The 22,540-nt window shown below is 39.3% G+C and overlaps 1 protein-coding gene across 2 annotated transcripts in view; it reads left to right on the top strand.

Moving 5' to 3' along the window:
* The first annotated feature begins 18,071 nt into the window (after positions 1 to 18,071).
* The window catches only part of LOC131045338 (uncharacterized), a 290,081-nt gene continuing 285,612 nt past the window's right edge, over positions 18,072 to 22,540 (top strand). The window contains exons 1-3 of one of the 2 annotated variants that reach the window (XM_057978918.2): positions 18,072 to 18,352; positions 18,426 to 18,557; positions 18,626 to 18,717. In XM_057978918.2, the coding sequence (XP_057834901.1) occupies positions 18,242 to 18,352; positions 18,426 to 18,557; positions 18,626 to 18,717 (335 nt within the window). In that variant the 5' untranslated portion in view covers positions 18,072 to 18,241. The remainder of the gene's footprint in view (positions 18,353 to 18,425; positions 18,558 to 18,625; positions 18,718 to 22,540) is intronic. The other variant, XM_057978917.2, reaches the window with a different exon arrangement.

The raw sequence follows: 22,540 nt of genomic DNA, 5'->3' as shown, positions 1-22,540 counted from the left end.
TAATTCAACTAAGTCAGACGGTGAAGAACCACTCCTCGGGACTCGGCGTAATCTCTTAGGAGAAAAAGACGATATAAGATCCAACTTAGTACCTCAATTATCTAGTTGAGGAGGTGGTTGTAGATTTTCTCGTATTGTCCCAAGCAAAGTCGTATAGTTGAGTAAGAATGTCGTATTGCTGGTTGTTGAGGTCAGGTTGGGTAAAGGGCATCAATCCATCTCCTGGAAATACCAAATGCGGTTCACCTACGAGGGGTTTAGTCTATGGCCCTCCTCCTAGTGCCAGTTTCTGTTGACGTGCGTTTTGACAAACCCACCAACAGTCAGGTAGTTTATGCAAACATTCACCACCTCTCTTGAAAAGTAACAGGTTCGGAAGAACTCACTACCCCAAGGTCTATGTAGTCGGGTCTTGACGGTGATGGATAACTCAATGGCTGATGTGATTATACCTATAAAGGGGCTTGCTGGTTAGAACTAAATCTCGCTGGTTTACGAACAATTGCACTTCCTCTTTTTTTGTATTTTATGATTTAAGATTTTCTGGAGAAATAAAATGCGAAGCGTAAGGGAAACAAGAAAATAACAATAAAGATCAATACAATGACAACTCAATAAACTATTCAATTTATTCCCTGCAATTTGAGCAATTATCAGATATTATCCAAGTTAGCATTCAACAACGGACTTCCATAAAACCTGCAAAATCATCAATTTCACAAATCTGTGGACATAGAATCATCAACAATATGGCCTATCACAGTAATTCCCATACACCACTGACATGCGCAATATGGTTCATATCATAATAGACAAAAAGATTACCACATTGCTAACTCAAAATAATAAACGTTACCGATTACACAGAACAATTTGATAGAATATAGATGTAAATCAGGCAATCTACAAGCTGCTTTTCATATTAATCTCCATGAATGTATAACAAAAATAACTCAAACTTCTTAACAATCTGCAAAAATCTCTAAAAATCTCTAAGTGGGCCACAAATAATCAATTTGGGGACCCTTACAAATGAATTCAACTTCTCAATTTATAGAAGTTTTTCACCCTATTATTTAGGAAATAACTCTACCCTAAATTAAGAACTAAAATTAGGAGTCGCAGTTAACTTGCAAGTTTATGCCTGGACACTCCACTTAACAACTACAAAATGGACGCTGCATGAGCACTACGAAGACCATGCTGGGTGAGCCACGTTTTCGTAACCATGCAGGATTTCTTTCAAAATTGGGACTTGAGTAAGAGGAGCAGTTTTAAAATCAAGAAAAAGCTTTGATATTTTTAGCAATTGTGTGCCTAACTTTTTTATTTCTTGGTAAAAGCCTTAGAATTTTCAATTATGCATTCCACTACTTGGACTGGCGGATTGGCTACATGCTTAATCCTAAATTTATATTTCTTCAAAGCCTCATCTGCATGTGATCCTTGTTCGTCTAACTCCTTCACCGTATCCGCCACCTCTTGACATTGATTGATCAGCTGTGTGTATCTATCCATAAGGGCGGTATCGAATTGGGCAAGAGGTCTTAAGTTTTGTGCCTCATATGCATCCCATTGATTCAAAACTTGTTGCTAGTCCATTATTCCAGTATCAGCTATTATGAGGCCAAAAGGCCGTAGTATATTCATTACAAAATTCTCATATGACAAAATCTCTCTGAGAAGAGGGTCCCAAATATTAGTCATCTCCTTGACATACTGCTGATACATCTCTACTTTTAGCTCCAAAATGTATATGTAGGATTGTAAATTCTCACAACTATCTCCTCTTAAGAGGTCTTCTTTTATTATCAGCTCTTCTCCCAACCATAGTATCCTTTTCAAAATTCGGAGCTCTTTATTAAAGGTGTTTTCTTTTCGCTCCCATTGTGTGGAACGGATTGCCAAAGCTCCACCTGCCTGTACCGGTTTATGGTATATTTCCATCATGTCCAATAGAAACAACCTAATTTTAGTTGCATTCATTCGAGTCTAAGACTTAGTGGCCGTAGCTACTCGTCTCACCTCCAATAGTGCCTTTATATCTCCTTCTGGCAATGATGAGGTTGAAGGTAGGTCATCTGTCCTACATGAGTCTAAAGGTTTACACATTTCTACCAAGGGGTGTTTATACTGCCCAAGCTGCGCTTTAAGTTCTACATTTGAGCTATGCTCCTTTTCCACGCGCCCTTTGACAATGCTTGTGGCTAGTTCCAAGGTATCTAACTCTCCCCACTTGGTCTGCTTACCTAGGTTTATCTGTGATACTTGGTATTTGGGAGAAGCTTGTCCCTCGGCCTGCGATGGAACCGCCACATCTGCAATCACTTCACCGGAACTAGTTTTTGACAGGTGGTGAACCGTCTTCAACTTCTTAATCTTTGGTGTTTCCTCGATGATTGCTTGTTGTAGAGTAATCTTGGGAAGCTCTTCTTTTCTCTTTTTCTTTCCAGAGGTAAACTCTAACCATTCTGGTATAGCTTCAGCTTTATCACCTTGATGTGATACAATATCAGCAGTTATAACATGCACCTCTGCCTACTCCTCTACCTGCTCTGCTTCAGGTCCCATTTGGCCAAGATCCTGGAATGATGAAATTTGGCGGGCTAAGTTAGCTTGGAGAGCTTGCTGTTTGTGTAACTCTCCTAGCTTAACACTAACTTCCTCATTGAATGTCATTTCTTCATCAGCTAGCTCCATCTCTGCTTGCTCGACTTCTATATCCTTAAGCAAGTCTTCTTGGTCTTGAGGAGTTAGAATCAACCTTTCATTCAGGATGTCCTTTGCTTCACCTCCTTCTTGTTCACTACCTAGAGGCTGTTGTTGGTCGAGATCCTCTTCCTCCTGGTCATAGTCAGACTCAACGTTTCTAATTTTCACTTTCTCAGTAGTGGATGTAAAACCTTGCACTCCGGGCTGCCTTGTAGATACATTAACAAATGGTGGTGCAGGAGCAACGGTGCCTGAAGCACTTGTTTTACCTGTGGCAGGTGGCTGAGCAGGTACTCCCTCGGTGGCTTCTAGGTTCTCTTCCTATTCTTGAGTATCCTCTGCTTCAGTGTGGCCTATAGCAGTCCTTGGTGGGAGAACTCTAGCAAGTGGAATGACGCCTAACCCATCGGTCACCCCTAGGTTTGCTGCCTTCTTCAGTAGTTCAGACTCCTTCATCTTTTCCTGGAGTTTCTTCAGCAAGTCCTCAATGCTTTCTTGTGGTATGTCTTCCTCACCTGGGTCAGTGGAGGTATTATGTCTTGAAGCCAACCTTGTTTTTCAGGCATACTCTTTATGGCCTCTTGACTGCGGTACCCCTGAGGTGGATTCCTTTTGCTTTGTTTTTGATGCACTGGGTCTGACCCTCTGGCTTAACCATTGTTTAGTCCTATTAATGACTACCTAGGAGACCTTCTCCATATCTGTATCTTCACTTGCAGACCATTTTACTGGGGAGAGGGGCCTCTTATCTATCCCTGAAATTTATAAATTGGATCGAGTAACTCTCCATCATCCCTTAGGTCTTCAGGGAGATTAGTTTCGATACCAAAGTCTCTAACCTGCGACATGGACAAACTGTTATAATTCTTCTCCTTGACTTCAAAACTGTCCTGCAAGTTGGCCCAAAAGTCTTCCAAGCTGGGTCTATGCCCCTCATATGCCTTAGGCATAGCTTGCTTAAGTTTCCCATACAAATCATAAAATTCCCTAGTATGATTATATTCTTTCAGGTTCAAATCCTGAAGCTCTTGCTCGACCAACTTTGCCACTTGTATTTTAGAACAGGCGAAGTACCCAATGGACACCGAGAAGTCAATACCTGTTTTGTGTTTAGAAGATAGCAGTGATTGGAGACCAAGAAGTTGTCTCACATACTCCAGCAGGATTACCCTATCATTGCAATAACGAGGCAGCACCATTGGATTCCCTGTGAATCCACTAACTCTGATGTAAGTGGATCGTGGGTTTTGGATGAACCAATATGCCTGTTGTTCACCAAAAGTGATAACCCAAGAACACCTGCAAATCTTTCTATGAAATGGCCAATTTCAGTCTACAAAACACATCAGGGCTTGGACAACATAACATAGGATCCTAATTGATCCTCCTGCACTTCAGGTTCTGCTAGACCTAGGGGGGGACACTCTCTTGATGCACTAAATACAACAATTACAGACACGTAACTGCATCAACATTAAGCAGATAGATCATTTCACAAGCTCAACAGGTTAAGAAACATTACAGATTGGCTAGATCTGTATAAACAATAGGATGAAACAGAGCTTGGAAAGAATGGAACACAGACACCCCTAAACATGAAGGGAAAATAGATTTATCTTTTAAAATGTATATCTGAAAACATCCCCAAACTTGCAAGACCAGTGCCTTGTTCATTGGGCAACAGAGTCACAAACATAACTACAAATATGAATCATAGATGCAAGCTTATTTTCCTTAAACAAGATATTCATGCATCAATACCTTATATTAATGCACTATTTGATTCATTCACAATTTTATCAGATCTGGAAATATATTTCATCATTTATGACTGACTATAGAATTTAAAACCTTCCTTGAAGGATACCTACAACAGTCACACAATCTCCTTGAGATGACAAATTTCATCCTCCTTGAGGATTGAATTCATAATAATGAAAAAACATATCACAGAGACAATATCATGGGAAATTTACTCATGCCTGACACAAGTAAGACCTGCAACTAGAAAACAATCTGTCATCCTGCAATGTAGCCTCTATACCCTGAATAGATCCATAGAACTTTACAAGTTTGGGTCAAGAATTTCAGAAAATGGAAGCCATGAAAACTGGAGCACTTCCTCACAGAATTCTGGAACCCTTACAACTAAGAAGAATGGGGAATAAAAAGAGGAGGGAAGAAAAACAAATCCACAACTGAAAATTGCCAAGTGTCTCTCCTCTCTAACTGAATTTTGTTCCCGTGGAAACTGCTTCTAAAATATCCCACATTTGTCCAAATTAACTTCATAATCGGATTCCTCGCTCCGAGAGCTTTTCGAAAATATATAACACTTTATACCTTGGCCAAAAATTGAGTCCTGAGCGAATTAATTCCTCAGTGTGCTCAAACATTTAAATTTTTTATTTATTAATATAGTCTAAACTATATAATAAACAATTTTAAATTTAAATTTTTGCCTCCATTTGTGCTTTGACGCCTTGCCACGTGGCGGGGTCTGATTGGCTGATGGGGTCTACTGGGCGCCACTTGGGATGACACCTCATCTTTTGCCACTTGTCGGCCACGTCATCGCCACTGGGTGCTTGCTTGTATGCCACGTCATTGCCACCTCACCGGGACCCGCCTGCTGGACCGCTGACTGTACCCGCCACCTGTGTGCCACATGGACGGCTGTCGTTCACTCTCGCTATTTCGCGGGGTTTAAACTACGTGCATCTTCCTTCGCAAAATAGCGTGTGCCGTTGATCTCTCTCGAACTTGCTCGCTCGTTAACCCGGCCTTCGTCTGCAAAATTTCGCACATTTGCCTCGAGAAGCGTGCCTGCATGGGGTCCACTTGGTCTTGGTACAGTCAACTCCTCCATCGCCTCGGGAAGTGTGCTCACGCATGGGCCCGCCTTGGGCGCCCATGGGCACCTTGTGTCAAAAGCCTTTAAGGCTTAAACATTATATTACTGTGCGTTTTTGTATATAAATACCAAAAACTCCCAGTGCACAGCCAATGTGGGATAATGTGTTTGCCTGAAACTGTGCATTTTTTGAAACTTTTAATGGCGCCTTGCCTGGGGCTTTCATTTGTGAATGGGATTTGTTGAAAGTTTAATAGCCACGTGAAGAGAGTGTTGGCTTCAATGGTTTCAAATGCCTTTTCCAAACACCATGCATGTGAAGGGAGGATGCCACGCTGAGGACTGGCTTGGTTGTGAAGTCTGGTTTATACCTGCCAACATCATTTTATTTTAAAAAAAAACCCCACTCTCCCACTCTCCCACTCTCCACGCAAGAGCTGACTGGCAAAGGGCATGTAGAGCTGGACTTTACACCAAGTAATTGTATTTTTTTTTGGTTTTAATGGCCTTCAGCACTTGGACCACGCAAGGGGAGAAAGGACCTGCAAATTGCATCATACCATACTCCACATACCACACAAAGCTCCCATTTTTATTTGGAGAAACTGGTTTAATCATGGCCCATGCCATACGTAGAAGGAGGGAGGCCATTTTAATGTTTACATTTCTTTAACATTGTGAACATTAAAAGGGACTCATTTGTTTATAGATTTGGCAGTCACTGTGTTTATGGTATAACCCATACATGGTTTCCTCAGACCTCATTCCTTTTATTTAGAAATCTGGAATTTATTTCATCGAGCCTTTCCACAACACTATCATTTGTGAGCATGCCCAACAACATAGTCACAATAGTCTTCCTTAGCTGGGAGTGAAAGAAAGGGCCATAAAATCACAGTTACAGCAGTAAATCCCATGCCCCACTTAATAATCCACATCTTACTTGCCAAATGCATTTGTTTAAATGTTTTAGTTTGCTGCTGTAGCTGCTACCAATGGGAGAAATGGGTGTTGGCATGATTGCTTCAGCTTGCCACTTTCCATAAGTTTCACATTGAATGTGGTCTCAAAAAACCACTTGCATTTGCTTGAGAATTTCAACATTGGCTGTCACCATGCCACGCACAGCAAGGAGGGAGGCTGCAGATTTAATTTTATTGCCATTTGGATTTGCTATTTACTATTGGCTGGGGATCTCTACTGACATCAAAACCACATGAGCATTTGCCTTGCTCTTGATTGCTGCTCCTTTGACAACCACGCTGCCTGTTAAAACTTGCATTTGATTTCAGCTCTATCAAAACACATTATGCTTCATTGTTTGTTGTTGTTGTCACTTGCCACGTGGGTGGAAGAAATGGGTGTTGGCTGGGCTTCACGCTTGCCAAAAGAATTTGGTTGATTGTTTATAAAATAGAATGCCCACTCCACACTTTACCTCAGCAAACTCACCATAGACATGGAGGGAGATTTCTGGCTGGCAATAACTTGTCTTGCCTCAATTATGCACATTCTGGTAACTACGCATACATAAAATTCCCATTTTCTCATCAAAGGCATATCTTCATTGTCTTCTCTTCACAATGATTAGACTAACAAACATCTAATCTACAACTTCCTCTAGCATCATCATTTGTCAAAAAGGGAGATTGCATACCATGAAAACTGAACAATTCGCCACAAAAATTAGTGCACAAGCATGGGCCAGGTCGGGCTTCAAAGTGGGTCCGACTAAAAAAAATTTCATTTTCAAGCTACTGGCCTCTGGAATATCTTCACAGACCTCAAACATACCTCTTGGAACGATCGGCATCGTTTTCGGATCATTAATCCGCATTTTACAACCTTCAGGCAATTATGCCACAATTTTCGCATTTAATCGCGAAGACGTAATTTTCAAACCTGTCAAAACACCTTTCTGGAGCTCGCCATCTGACAGGCATGTACTTTGATATACAAGGATGACATCTACCAAACGGTTTCTCAAGACGAGTCCCGAGCGAAGAGATATTAATTTCCGAAAACGGCCAACTGGCTTTGTTGACACTGCGGACCTGATGAAGTCAATGTTCTGGCAACACATGATGCCTTTCTCAAAAATATCAAACGACCTCCGTAGGCTCTCAAATTCGGAACATAGGTACCTTTAAGTACATATTAAATCTTTGAATTCTCAGTTTGATCACCCGACTGACAGGATGCAAACGGTGCGCTCACCAAAACGGCTACATTAATTGATCTAACACTGGAAGTGCGGATAACTGAATTTGATGGCGAAATGAGTCCTTTTGAAAACCAATCAAACGGATTGATAGAGGTTTGAAATTTGAAACATAGCTCATCATTTATACTAGCATTAGCTCGGAACAATCATTATGGCATGACGCTTACTGAGGCAACTTTTACACTTATGCAAACATCACAAACTACAAACGGATTGAGCTTTGAAAACTGAGCAAACGGATTCATAAGGACTTGAAATTTGAAACGTAGCCCACCATTTATACTGACATCAACCTGGAAGAAACAATTTGGCATGATGCTTACTGAGGCAAGTTTTACAATTGTGCAAAACAGGGCTCCGACTAGCTGTCGAAACAGGGACTTGCCAAAACACACAAACTGCAAACGGATTCGGTTTTGAAAACTGAGCAAATGGATTCATCAAGACCTGAAATTTTGCAGGATGACTCACATTAATGCATACAATTGAATCCATTTTGAATTTTTTCATGATGATCAATAGGGCAAAAGATGTAATCGCTCAAAGAAGGCTACTCCATAAAATCTGCATTTGTGCCTAAAATGCACTTCCAGCTCACCCCTCAAAATGGGTACCTCATAAACTTATCCAAAATAAATTCTGAAAGTTGCACATCACTGAATAGGCCAAATGAAAGGTGTGGGACATGAATCCCGAGCCTTACCCTCTGAAAATCAATTGGCTCCATTTTACCCCCTTGCTAACTAGGCCATTCAAACTGACTTATTTTAATCATTTGGAAATGCAGGGCAAAATTTTGAAATGGGCCTATAAACTTGACTCAATTTTAAATACTCCCAACAATGCCCACTCGTGGATAATAGCCATGGCTTCTGGGCTTATCCGATATCCTGCGTCTCCAGTCAACTTAATGATTATAGGGAAGATGAAGGCATCAATAACCCTCTTGAAGTGTGTCTTTACATTTGTTAGAGTGAGCTGGGAATAATATTCCCATATCTTCTTCTGTCCCTCAACCTCTCCTAACTGCCCTTCTACCTATAGGCCATGAAATTTTCCGGCTCTGGCAGCTACCCAAATGACATAAGACGTGAAAAAGAACTTCTGGGTATGCTACACCTCCTTCATCTGCTTACAAATGTTGTTAGAGAGGATTTGCGGCCAATCAAAGTATTGCTTTCTTACCAATATGGTACTCATAAATTGGAATATTCCAAGGGTGTAAATGCTTGTAGTTAGGCTTGCCGAAGGCCCTGCTAAGCATAATAATCAAGTCCCTTTGAGGCTCTTTGAAGTCTGCCCTCAGGACCTCTATAGCTTTGAGCCATGTTTTCCTCTCCTCTTCCAACCAGTTAGTATTCATGTGTCTTTTGCTGGCTGACACCTTCTCGTTCCATGTTTTCAAGGCCTCTTCTTCCATGAGTAAGAATGCTTCTTCCCTAGTTGGGATTCTGAAGACGAACCCCAACATATCTGGTGACAAGTCAATAACAGTCTTTCCATGTGCATCCATGCACTTTCTGGTCCCTGGATTGTAGAATGCAGCCATGGTCATTATAAACTCTGGTGCTTGAAGCGACTGTGGGAATACAGTAGCTTCCACAAGACCCGACCTCTTGATTCTTTGGTGGAGAGCATCTAGATTAGGTTTATCCAATTAGGTTCCAATATCCCCAATCTCTATGTGTCCTACTTCGGTGTCCATGACCCATTTAATTTGATCGTCCAGCTTCGAAACATTGACTTGTCCCTGATATTGGTACTTCATGGTGGCTGGAAGTCTATTGATTTCTTTGCCTCTCTTGTTAGCGGATGAGTCCATCTAACCACTGTAACCTGCAGGCAAAACACAAATTTTAGTCCTCAATATTAAACATAAATCTTGATCCACTTCGGGGTCCCGGGGTGGAATGAAAGGGAAAACTCGGAACTCCGAGGATCCAGGGTGAAATGGAAAGCGAAAACCCGGAACTCCGGGGATCCGGGGTTCCGGGATTAAATGGAAGGCAAAAACTCGGAACTCCGGGGTTCCAGGATAGAAGGCTAGGGCACGCCCAAAAACCAAACACAAAAGAAAACAAAAAAAATAGGAAAAGACATCTAATCTAGAAAAAATAGAAGGAGAGAAAATTAATTCACCAACCTGGTGAATCGAAAATCGAACAAACGCCAAGAGAGAGAGAGAGAGCTCAGGAGTCCGGAGGTTCGCGACTTGGGGTTACGGAGGAGAAGTTCTGAATGCACAAATGAACTCAAAAAGTTCATCACCTCTTATATATAGTCTCCCAAAATCCTTCTGTACGAAAACCATAAACATGACCCCGGGACTCCGGGGTTCCGGGGTTGACAGAGAGGAAAACAAAACCACCTCGGGACTCCGGGACTCCGGAGTTCTGAGGTCAAAAGACCCAAGACCTCGGGACTTCGGGACTCCAGAGTTTCGAGGTCGAAACAACAAGGAACCTTGGGTCCGGAGTTCCGAGGTAAAACCAAAAAGAACCTCGGGACTCTGGGATTCCAGAGTTCCGAGGCAAAAAACCAAAAAACCAAAAAAAAGAACCTCAGAACTCCGGGACTTCAAGGTTCCGATGTAAAACCAAAAAAAGGGACCTCAGGATTCCGGGACTCTGGAGTTCCGAGGTCGACACCAAAAAAGAAGAAAAAAAAGGGGGGGTCCATATTTTGACTCAAGGAAACCAAATGGGGAAACAGATATGCTAGGCATAACAATACAAAAACTAGATCTAAGAGAGCTATGATGAAGACCCTCCCTCGAAGCTAGCTAGCCTCAAAGGAGTCTGAGCTCTCGAAGTCCCTGCTCTAGGATCACCCCCTTTGTCTCTCCCTCTTGGTGGTGTGGGTGGACCTATAACTCCGCCATTGGATGCTTGTCGTCTATCCCCTGTCACTATGGTAGTAGTTCAGGAAGCTTTTCTGAAGCTCCTAGCCCTCAGCTCTGGAGGAAAAACTGCGTAGTACAATTCTCTCCAATAGGCTATCTCCTCTCCTGCCCATAGGACATATGCATATCTAGCTCCTATGTCCTCAACTACTCTCCTGCCTGCCCTCAGTGCCTCCTCAGCCTTAGTATACCGCTAGATGGCCTGATCTCTCTCCCTCTGCATCTTTGCTAACTATCCCCTCAATCGAGTCACGTCTCTCTCGAGATCCTCGATCTCATCAGCTTGTCCTGCTGCAATCTCTCGGAGCGCTAGCAGCTCATCCTCCTCCTCATCTCCACCCTGAGCACCCTTCTCCTACCTAGTCTATCCCTGTACATGTCCTCGTACATCTCTCCCTGGTACCTGTCCTTGTACCTGTCCACCAGCTTGTAACACCTGTCCTCCTTTACCCCTCGACGGTCTCGGTGGTCTCCTTACCTGTGGATCCTGTTTCTCCTCAACCCTCTCTACAACATCCCTTTATCCACCCTCCTCACTTCTCCCCTCCTCCGTCTCCTCCATCTCCCACCACCCTTGTCATCATCATCCTCTGCTGCTATAGGCTCATCTGGATTTGTCAAATTCGGTACTGGATGTGCTGCAAAATAAGCATCATACTCTACATCTATACCTCTGTCAACAACATCTCTCAGTATATCCTAAGGCATCGGAACCATCTGCTCAAACTAAGTAATTGCAACATCATAAGACAAAATCGACCACCAGTGAGCCTGCTCCCGCACTGTCCGTGCAAACTCTCTTGATCCTCGAGGCATCCTCTACTGCCGCCCAAACTGCCTGCACACCCTTCTAGTCAGATGTCTATCCAATATATAAGGCATTCGCCCAATCAAGTACATGTTCCCGAACACATAGGGAAGCTCTGTGGCGTCCTCCTCCCAATACTCACAGTCAAGATAGGGTCTCTATATGACACTATCTATGTTATCTATAACCCGTCTCCAATAGTCCACCTTCCCAATCTGTGGCTGGAAAGTGATCATACTATATAAGTGTGCATAGGACTATTCATGTCCTCTCCCTTTGAAGTGCACTGACCTCGTCATTGCAATGTGCTCATATGACCACATCTGAAATAGAGTCACCCCACAACCTAACCCATAGCCACTAAGATACACAAAATTGATGAAGCTCATGATAAAAATGTGCTAATACACATGGACCCCATGCATATCCTGTGTACTATGTCACCAGTGTCTCTAGAATCCTCCCCCAGCCAACAACCATACCCCATGTCGCCCTGTCTGGACATAGGTAACCACTAATCACTCCTCCGACTACTATCGGTAGTCTACGTCCAATAGCTAGCATAACATCCCAACTGACATGAACAGATCTCATCTCCATTTTTGGGTCTCCAAAGACTCGTCTCAATGCATCCATGTCTCCCTCTCGATCATACGACACTAGCTCTCCATGGATTGGTATCCTCAGGATCCTGTAAACATCCTCTAAAGTGACTAACATCTCACTAGTCAGCAAATGAAACGAACAGGTCTCAGAGTTCCATCTCTTTGCTAGAGCAGTCAGTAATCCTTTGTTCACCCTAATCTCAGGCAGATACATGATGTGTCTCAATCCCATACCCTCGATAATTGATCGTTCCTCAAAGGTCAACTCCGGTTGCAACCTCTATGTCATAGGGAATCTCTCCCATGACTTTATCTGGGGCAAGTATTCCTGCATCCAAGCAAACCAATCATGTCAATCTTAGTGGTACTCATGTCTATCACATAGTGCTACTTCTATCCTAGTGCTTATGTCTATCCCATGGCACTGCATCCTAGTGTATATGTTTATCACGTTGCACTTGATCTTGTTTAGAGGCCCTTCTTGAGTGTATCCTCTCGACACCTTATCCAATTGGCAACATATGTTTATCACAAAATTATCAATTCTAGCCCGTCTCTCAGTTTGTCTTCCTAGGGCACCTACTTGAGTGTATCCTCTCAGTAGCTTATCCAATCGATAGTGTATGTTCATCACATAATTGCCGACTTGTGCCCACTTAGACACAAACACGTTTTTACAATGCAGACGTGGTTTTTATCAACCCAAACGTGCTTTCTTGCCCTAGATGCACCTGAACATCATAGACGCACCACTATCCTACATAAACGCATCTTTGTGACACAGACGTGCCTTCTACACATAGACTCGTCCTTACTGAACATAGACGTGATTACATTCATAAACACGACCTAACTTATCCTAGACGTGACTATCCTACCTAGATGTGCCTGACACTGACCTAGACGCGTTCCTAGTGCAAACACTGATTTTGCATTTTTGTTTATCTACTCTAAAATGCATTAATAACAACAATAAATGCAAAAACGTACAAAGTGGCTTTGAGGTACTTACCGGCTCACCCATGTCGTCTGGTCTTTGATACTGCCGGACTCGATCGAACCTGTGAACTGTATCCATCGTCGTTGACTGCTCTGACTTCTCTAAGCTCTCTCTCTCTCTCTCTCTCTCTCTCTCTCTCTCTCTCTCTCTCTCTCTCTCTCTCTCTCTCTCTCTCTCTCTCTCTCTCTCTTTCCACTTTGATCTCTTAAGTGTGTGGATGCAAATGAGGATGTTTTCCTTGTGGCCTTATCTTATAGGCTACTTTATCCTGGTTTCCCGTGTCAGTCTCTTCTTCCTGTGTGACCTTGTCACCCTATCCCGTCCGTCCCTTCTAGCCTTTCTTTCTTATCGAGAGATTGTCTGCGATCTTTTCAAACATTTTCATCCAATCTCTCGAGAGGGCATATCATTCCCGTCTTGGGGCAACTTTGTATCAGTTTATCTTTTCTTCTTTGAGCCAACGCGATAAGCTGCATTGTCTCAAAGAGGGGCAAAATGTAGACACCTAAAATTGTCTTGTCTAATTAAATAAATATTTTTATTTATTTAATTATTTAAGCCTAATTATCCTATTAATTAAATAAATCTTTATTTATTTAATTAATTCATTTATCTTCTTCTAAGCCTTTCCTCATTTAAATAAATACTTTTATTTATTTAAATAATCCTTTTCCTAAATTAAATAAATACTTTTATTTATTTAATTGATCCCACTTCCTCTATTAATTAAATAAATCTTTATTTATTTAATTAATTCAGTAGCCTTTTCTACCCATGACACATGTCACTCATCTCTTAATTCTTCTCTTACCTACCCCCTGTATCATTTGATTATTTCCTCTACCTACCCTTTAATCCTAGCCGACCATTTATCCTCTTCACCTTTTAATCTTATCCCTCCATTTCCTTAAGTGTCTTCAAATAAGAGGATACTCTCCTTCATTATCAACCCTAATCGATCTTATGCAATCAAGTCTTCTTGCAATGAAGCTATCAACCACATTTCCGTTCTCTTGTTGAGCTCTTGTGCACACATAAAATTTGAGAGAAAATATATCAAACAAGATCAATGGAGATTGAAACCCTACTAGACATGTGAATGGTATATTTGGTTTATTTTGTTTATTTGCATGGTCTTAGGTATCTTCGTTTGTGTATGGTGGATTGCTTTCATTGTTAGGCTAGGGTTTTGTGGTTGGATCCTTGTTAGTCTTTCAATATTGTTGTTTTTCACTATCCATTTTCACTGTATACATCAACAATAGTTAATGGCATTGTTTATGATATAGTTGTATAAGCTTGAAATAATGGCGGTTCCCTCTCTAATTTAGATCTTTTTCTATATGCAACCAATTATTTACACTTGGTCAAATGCTCAACAAGAGCAATCCAATAAGGTTGAGAATAAGATAAATAAATTGATTCTATGCTTGATAGAATGGATTAGATATCCATAATATATCTTGTAAAATTGGAGGATAACATCCTTTGGTGGTGAAGAGACACATCCCCTTAATCTCCTCTTGTCATAAATAATGAAATTAATGTTTCTAAATCAAACCTTTCTATCATTATTGGTCAAGTATCCTAATCACTATTATTATTTAAAATTATTTCCTTAATTGTTTCACTCCAAGAATTATATAGCTTAGTCTATTATGCAAATCACACCCCTTTATAGGAAATCAAGTTATTAATCAACAATGGCTTGTTAAGGTCTCTAATCGAGCCATTGATTAAATTTTTTCTTCAATCTTTAATCAAATATTTAATCCTAGACCAACAATGGCAATAGTGAGCAAATTGTATATCTTTATATTGCTGATTCCTGAAACTAATTTGTCTGAAGCCTTATGACAATGATACCAAGGAATGGTTGTATGTATGGTCAATGAGGCATTTATATGCATTGCCTTCATGATAAAGATGGATTTATTTAGGAGATCTTCATCACTACCTGTGTATCCTTAGTATTTTGATTAATGCTTCGGTATGGATCATATCTGACATCATGTACTTAATGTGTTGCATGCTCTTGAAGCCCTTCTCCCTTAGTGAATGGATAACATATTTTATTGTCTTCGTTACATCTTGTCTTCATTACATCTTGATCTATCATGCTTCTCTTGGAGACCTAATAGGAAAGTTATAAATTCTTATGGAATAAGACAATTTTCCACAAAGTTTCCATGTTATAATTAATAGAAATATGCAACTAACTATTAGTACTATGTTAAATTGTCATCTTATAACTCCTAGCTAGTCAAAGATGCTAATCAAGGTTGTCACCCTTGATCACCTAGTTTTTTTTATTGTTGGTTAACTTTCTAGGATAAAGATGGGGACATCACACAATATGAAGCGATAGATCACATTATAGGATGAGATATAGAAACAATATGAGACATAGGACTAGAAAGAGGGATGGTGTGGGATACATGAATGAAAGGTGGAACACTAGTAGAGATTTGGATAGAAGTTTTGGATCTAGATGCAATAAAGGGAGTATAGCTAAGAGGTAGGCATGGTGACAAATGGAATCAATAAAAAAGGTGGAGGGATGCATAGTTGTTGAAGGGATAAGGATGGTGGAAGTGGGATTAACACTAGGAGCAACAATTGGGGGTAGTAGCAAAAAAAATGGTCAAAAGAAGAGGAAGGATTAGAGGTAGTACACCATTAGATGATTTAATGCCATAAAAAATATCCTTATCAAAAATTTATTAAAAGTGTTTATTGTAAAGGTGTAACCAATTATTGAGGTGATTAAGTATTCATGAACACATCAACGAGCAATTAGCTGGTAAAAGTAATATCTTATTTAGCTACATGAGCACCACGAACATAATCCTCTTGATCAACATGATCATCATAGAAGACTTCATCTTCATTTGATTGGGTGCTTAGAGTAGGATTAAAATAAACACTCATTCTTAAAGGAAGATTAGGGTTTCAAGTATCTCATGGCATAAACATAGCAACATGGCTATGAGAGATGAAAAATAAGGCAATTCAAATCACTCTCAATTTATAAATTTGAAAAAATATTAATATGTTAGTTCTAAAATTAAATCCTAAAGATAATACCAAAGGTGGGAAAAATGAAGATCACGAAATGAAATTCAAATCCTAAAAGAAAAGATACAAATATGAAGCACAAACAAGGAAAAATATAAACTCTAAGGAGATATGAGTTTATGATAAAGCATTTATAAAATATAGATATGAAACACTAATTACAAAGATGGATAAACCTAAAGGTGAAACTCAGGAGTTTATGAAAGGATGGGTATAGTAAAAGAATATAAGGCTATATAATCCCTTTTATATAAATCTATTATATTACACCAAGGTGTTTACTACTCACAACATGGAGTTTGAAAGTTTGTGTATGTAAAATTTACCTTTTTCACAAGGATAAGGATAAGAATGCACTTTTGTTGTTCCAATAGTTAAGCAATTCTCATTCTAAAAAAATTGATCTTTAAACTTGAGCGCTTGCCATTTCTTCTTTCTTCAAAGGCAACAATTGCAATTAGACTATTGCAACAATAACTTTGAATAATCATTTGCTTTGACACCACCACCATACCCATAACCACTATCATGAGTGTTCAAATTCAAATGAGTAGAATCCCCACATAGTGGCACTTATAGTGGTAAGCTTTCATCAATATAATGGCATGGGCTTAGGCATGTTGAATTCATTGGGGATTCTCTCCTTGGGTGGCTCAAACAGTGGACTTCCAACATCTTCTTCTTCTTCCTTCCACATAAAATTTACGTGCAAGTCTCACATGATCAAACTCTACCTATTATATGTCTGTGTACATATCTCCATGTTAAATTGTCTATAATAAATTAATAACAAACAAGTTCACTACTTTTCTAAAGTGATGGAAATTCATGACTGCAGAGCACACACACAATTCTTAGCATCAATGGATGGAGGAGGGTTACAAACCAATTCTAAGCTATTGTTTTATTCAAACCTTGGTGATGACAATGATGAATTTGGCCAAGAAAGCAAATTAAATTTGTGAGATTTTATTTACTATTTATATTCATTTCAATTGTTTCTCTTTGTTATAATTAAGTCATTTGTTGTGCAAGGAGAACATTCATTTTGATGACCTACCCCAATCTAAAGTTAACATCAGTGCTACTTAGTTTTCTTGGTGTCATTGTGAATGCTTAATATTTTTTGTAAACTTGTTATTTGATATAGAGAAACAAATAATATTATAAAACATAATAAAATTTTGGACCTTATAAATAGCTCTACTAAATATGTATTTCATAGATAATAATCCATAAATAATAAAAAATATCTTTACCAAATACATGACATCGACATCCATCTTATATGTAGGTTACACGAAAGACATCGACATCCATCTTATATGTAGGTTACACGAAAGATCATTTATATTTAGCATATATTTATGTGTCCTTATTAGTAACAAATTTCTCAATTTTTTTCTTATATCATTTCTTATTTTCTTTTATACTAATTTTTTGATTCTAAAATAATCACTTCTATATGTAGAAAAATGACTTAATAAATGTTATTGTTCAGACTTAGAAAGAAACCTAAAAAATGGATTAATTGCCATCTTGGTCCCTTAGACCGCTAGATCTCATAGACTCATTAAAATTCCTTCATTCATTCCTTCAAATATATTTATATCTAAATGATAATGTTCAAAAAAATATCATTTAAATATTACCCTTATTAGATTTTTTTCCCAAGCAAATATACACCTACAATTCTACATTTATTATGATAGATTTGAGGTGGCGTGTGGGGAACAATCCGTTTCGATGGGGTGAGCGTATAGATATGATAGGTATTAGGGGATTCGTCTTTGCATATGATAGGGCCCTACAAAAATGGAAAGAGAAGAAAATAAAAAGTAGTAGTTTATGACTAAGGTTATGCTAGTAGTTCCACATTTTCGTGGCTAGTGTGTTAATAAGGCTCGCCGCCGGGGGCCTAGATATAATTAATTACAGGTTGAGTCAGTAAGAGTAAATCCATTTAAAAAGCTTGTTTACAATATTTAAAAAAACTCCTCCACACTTATATGAAGCGCGACGTTCTGTAGGAAGTTTTGGATTTGGAAGTGGAGAGCAATGGAAGAGGAGTGGAGTCATCATTTGCGGGTGTTGGCACAGAGTGGGAGTGGGAGAGAGGCAGTGGATCCTCTTCAGCCTCCGCCTCAGCTTCATCATCTCCTTCAATCCGTAATTCACTTTCCTCTCCTTTCTTTTGTGCTCCCTGATCCCGCATTACTGACTCTGTTTTTGCGACCATCAGGTGAATAAGTTGTACGAAATGTGTAAGGCTGAGAATTCGGCGGATTTAGTAGCCAGAATATACCCGCAAATGAACAAGCTCTTCCAACGCTTCATTGCATCCGCATCCAATTCTTCTGGGCTTCTCCTTCTGGTAATTGTATGGCATATTTCTGTTTATAGTAAGGGATTTTACAATGCAACTTACAAGAAAAACTCCAGGCAATTCTTCAATTTTTCGTGGACTTTGGGGAGATAGCATTGCACGATGCAGACCCCAGTATCCGGACTTTTTTCCGTTCATGCCTAAGCCGGTAAGATGAAATACCAACACTTTTTAAAATTATTCTGTGGTTAATAAACTATAGATTTAAAATCTTATATTCTTTTCTGTGACATTATGGATCTTCATCCCTGCTAGTCATTGGTCTATATTTAATGGATTTATCAGTAACAATTTCGGTCAGCTGTAATGGATTTAAAAACTATACTATAACCAATTTGTACTAGACGATCTCTATTCAGTAGGTTACTCTTTTTGTAATTTATACAATTTTAAAATTTTAGGACCAACTCCTAATTGGAAGCAGACAAAATCTTATAATGATAGAAGCTAGATTGTACAGAACTATAATTAGGTAAAAACAGAAACCAAATCAGAATCCCTATGATTATCTGTCAAGCTAGTCATTGGCATAGAAATGTAGTACTTTTGATTAGCATTTAGAAATTGACATCCTTTCATCTATGCAATATTTGTTTCATTCTCGACGGCTTGGGCTGTTTAATTGTATCTTTTTTCTTGGATTGCATCTGTGATACTTAAAATGAAAGAACAAAGCACGGTCTGGATCATTACTTGCTGTTCTCTGTAATTCCTCTCTCTATACTTCCATGCAACGTATGGAAAGCAATTTCACTTAGGCAGTCACAGGAAGTATGATGCCATCCATCCTTTTACCCTGACATAATTGTCCTTGTTGAAATACATGAGCATGAGGGCTGTAAGGTTCCAAATTTCGAGGGTTACACGAATATATCGATTTGGAATGAGTTAACAGAAAGTGGCAAGGGTCATGGAATTGTGACAGTTCTGATAAGAGAATCTTAGGAAAGAAACACACAAGTAGAAAAGGAAGAACCAAATAACAGTACATATGGATGAAACTAAAGATTAAAGGATTCACAATCTATCTTGCAGCGAGTTACTTCGCTCCTCATGGCTCAAACTCTCATAAGAAGAAGAAATTAGGCAAAGAGGATGCATATGCAGCTTTGCAAAAGGACATATCAGCATATAACACCATAGGAAAAATTATTTTAATAGTAGATTTTAATGCAAGAATAGCAAATAGCCAAGCTCTATGCCTTAGAAGAGAACTGGGATTAAGACACAACCCTCTATGGTTAGAAAAGGAAGAGACTTAAAAGTGGGAAGGAGATTCTCAAGACAAAAAAGGAGGTATCACACAGTATGGTGCAGAATTGTTGGGAATATGCAGCCTGTATTTCCTGATTATATGCAATGGAATAAAGGCTTGGCCAAGCTCAGGGAACATTACATGTCACACCTACAATGGGCAAAGTATGCTGGTTATGTTAAATGCTCAAAAATCTTACGACTAGGTTGATTGGAGTGGAATTAAAGGAATGCCTCATAGAAATGAAATTAGATTATGTAAAGATTAATATGTAGAAAGACACTTAGCACCAAGATAGGTCACAAAAAAATCAGAAGAAAGAGGCTACTCAAGGCACAATCCTCTTGACACAAGAAAACCATTTTTTTTTTGAACAAGGCTAGAAAAACAGCTGCAAGAAATGGGAGATAGTGGGCTGACCAGTGTAAACAAGAAAACAATAGGCAGCAACATGTTGCCTTCAATAATCTTCAAGGCTCTCAGTTCGTGCAAAATGTCTAAATAGCTTCTTGGGAAATCTGTGGTATGATGAAGACTGCAAGGCATCAAAGAGAATGGTCAAAATTTGGGGAAATACAAAGTAATATGAAAAGCTAGTGAGACGTAAAAGAGAGGAGTACATGCAAACAAGGCGGAAAGAGTTGATTTTTCATGGGAGACACAACTTCAGAGGCTTCAAGATAAAGACGTTACCCCAATAGTTAATTTAATAGCTAAACTCTTCTCCATGAAAGACATCAAAGAAGGAATTAAAAATTTGGTAGTGGGTAAAGCACAAGACATAGATGGCTTACAAGCAAAATACAAAAAGTGGGGCGTGGAAGCTCTCACACCACACATCAAAAGAATATTTAATGGGGTCATTCAACATGGTTTTCTGGTAAATTGGATGACTAGTAATGTCATCCCCTTGCTCAAAAGTGGCGATATCAACAACTCAACAAACTACTATACTATAATGATCAATCCCCTCTTCGAAAAACTCTTCGGGAGCATGATAGAGTATCAAATCAGTATTTGGATAGAAAAGGAAGGAAAGAGGGCAAAAAGGTAGGCAGGCTTTAGGCCAAAGCAGTCTACCATTTATCACTGCATTACCTTTAGACACTTGATCGAGAAAGTTTGGGATAAACAAGGAAGAGAGGTCTTTGTTGCTTTTTTAACTTCAAAAAGCTTTTGACATTGTCCCTAGAAGCAAGCTATGGAAAAGAATGGAAGAGTTAGAAATTCTATCTAAAGTATAGGGCTTTTGTTCATAGGTTGTATGATCAAGTTCAGGCCAAAATTAAAACCAAGCAAGGATTATTAGAATGTTTGGGAGTGACATTGGGGTCAAGCATGGTTGTTCGTTATCTCCCACGCTATTTGGGTTGTACATTGACAAATTAGAGGAGTGGATGGACAAGTTTGGTGGTGGGGATGTTTAGTCGACTAGTTATGTAATAAAGATGCTGTTGTACGCTGATGATCTTATTTTAATGGCAAAAACAATTACACAATTTTTTGGAGCACTTGAAAGTTCTTGAATTATTTTGCCAAGAGGTTGGGATGCAGGTGAACATTAGCAAAACTAAGGTCATGAACTTTACCTTGAAGAGAAAGAAAGCTCATATGGAAAATTTGTCTTTGAAGGCAGCCCCTTACAAGTGGTTATTGAAATATTTTGGCCTGGATTTCTACAATAAGCATAATTGGCAGACATGTAGAGCAAAAAGAATACAAGGAGGATGGAAAGCCTTATTATGAAATAGATGTAAAAGGGCTGAATTGTGGGATTGGAAAATTAAGAAAACTCTTTTTGGGTTGTTGGTTGTGCTAGTGGTACTATATGGGTATGAAGTTTGGGGTGGCAACACATCAGCGATGAAATGGAGACATATAGAGAGATTACAAAAGCATCTAATCGCAAGTAGCCTCAAAATAAAATCATTAGTTGCTTATGAGATTGCTTCTACTGAAGTTGGTGCCTTTCCCATGGAGATATATGCTATGATCTGGCTGCTAAGTTATTTGAAGAGGCTAGAGGACAGGGAGCTGTCTTGTTGGCCTAAAATGGTGGCAAAAGAGAAATTGGATAGAAGGAAGAGCATGTGGATGAAACAAAATTATAAGTGGATGAATAAGTTGAATATTGACGTAAAAGAGTGCCCAAATAACAACGGGCCAGTTACAAAGTATGTGCAAGAAAAGTCAAAGAAAGCATATGGACAAAGCAACTTGGGACAAAAAGAGAATACTATATCAAGCATTTCAATCCTTCATATGACTACACACAAAGAACTATATAGGAGTGAAAATTAAATGGAAAACAAAAATGTTAATGCTTAGCTAAGAACTAGTTTGTACCAACTTAGGTGGGAAATTGGAAGGTGGATGGTGCCTAAAGAAGAGTGAGCATATAGAATATGCTGCTATTGTACTTTAAAGTTGGTGGAGGTGGAATGGCACTACATCATGGAGTGTTCGACTTATATGGATATTTGGGCCAACTACATTGTGATTAAAATGTGGGTTCCTTGTGTCACTTGTTTGAGGAAGAAAAGATAACACAAATTGTAGTTGTGGTGTTGATAATCGGCTTGCTTTTGGTCCTTTGTGCTTATCGGTGCTGTTGACTGCCTGTGGGTCACATAGGCTGTGTGGTCTTGTGGACAGTATTATAAACCTTCATTTATTCATTCAATTTTTAAGAATTTACCAATGTTGTCCCTTTTTT

This window comes from Cryptomeria japonica, chromosome 8, assembly GCF_030272615.1.
Source record: "Cryptomeria japonica chromosome 8, Sugi_1.0, whole genome shotgun sequence".
Taxonomy (NCBI): domain Eukaryota; kingdom Viridiplantae; phylum Streptophyta; class Pinopsida; order Cupressales; family Cupressaceae; genus Cryptomeria; species Cryptomeria japonica.
This window is presented reverse-complemented; position numbering and strand designations above follow the sequence as displayed.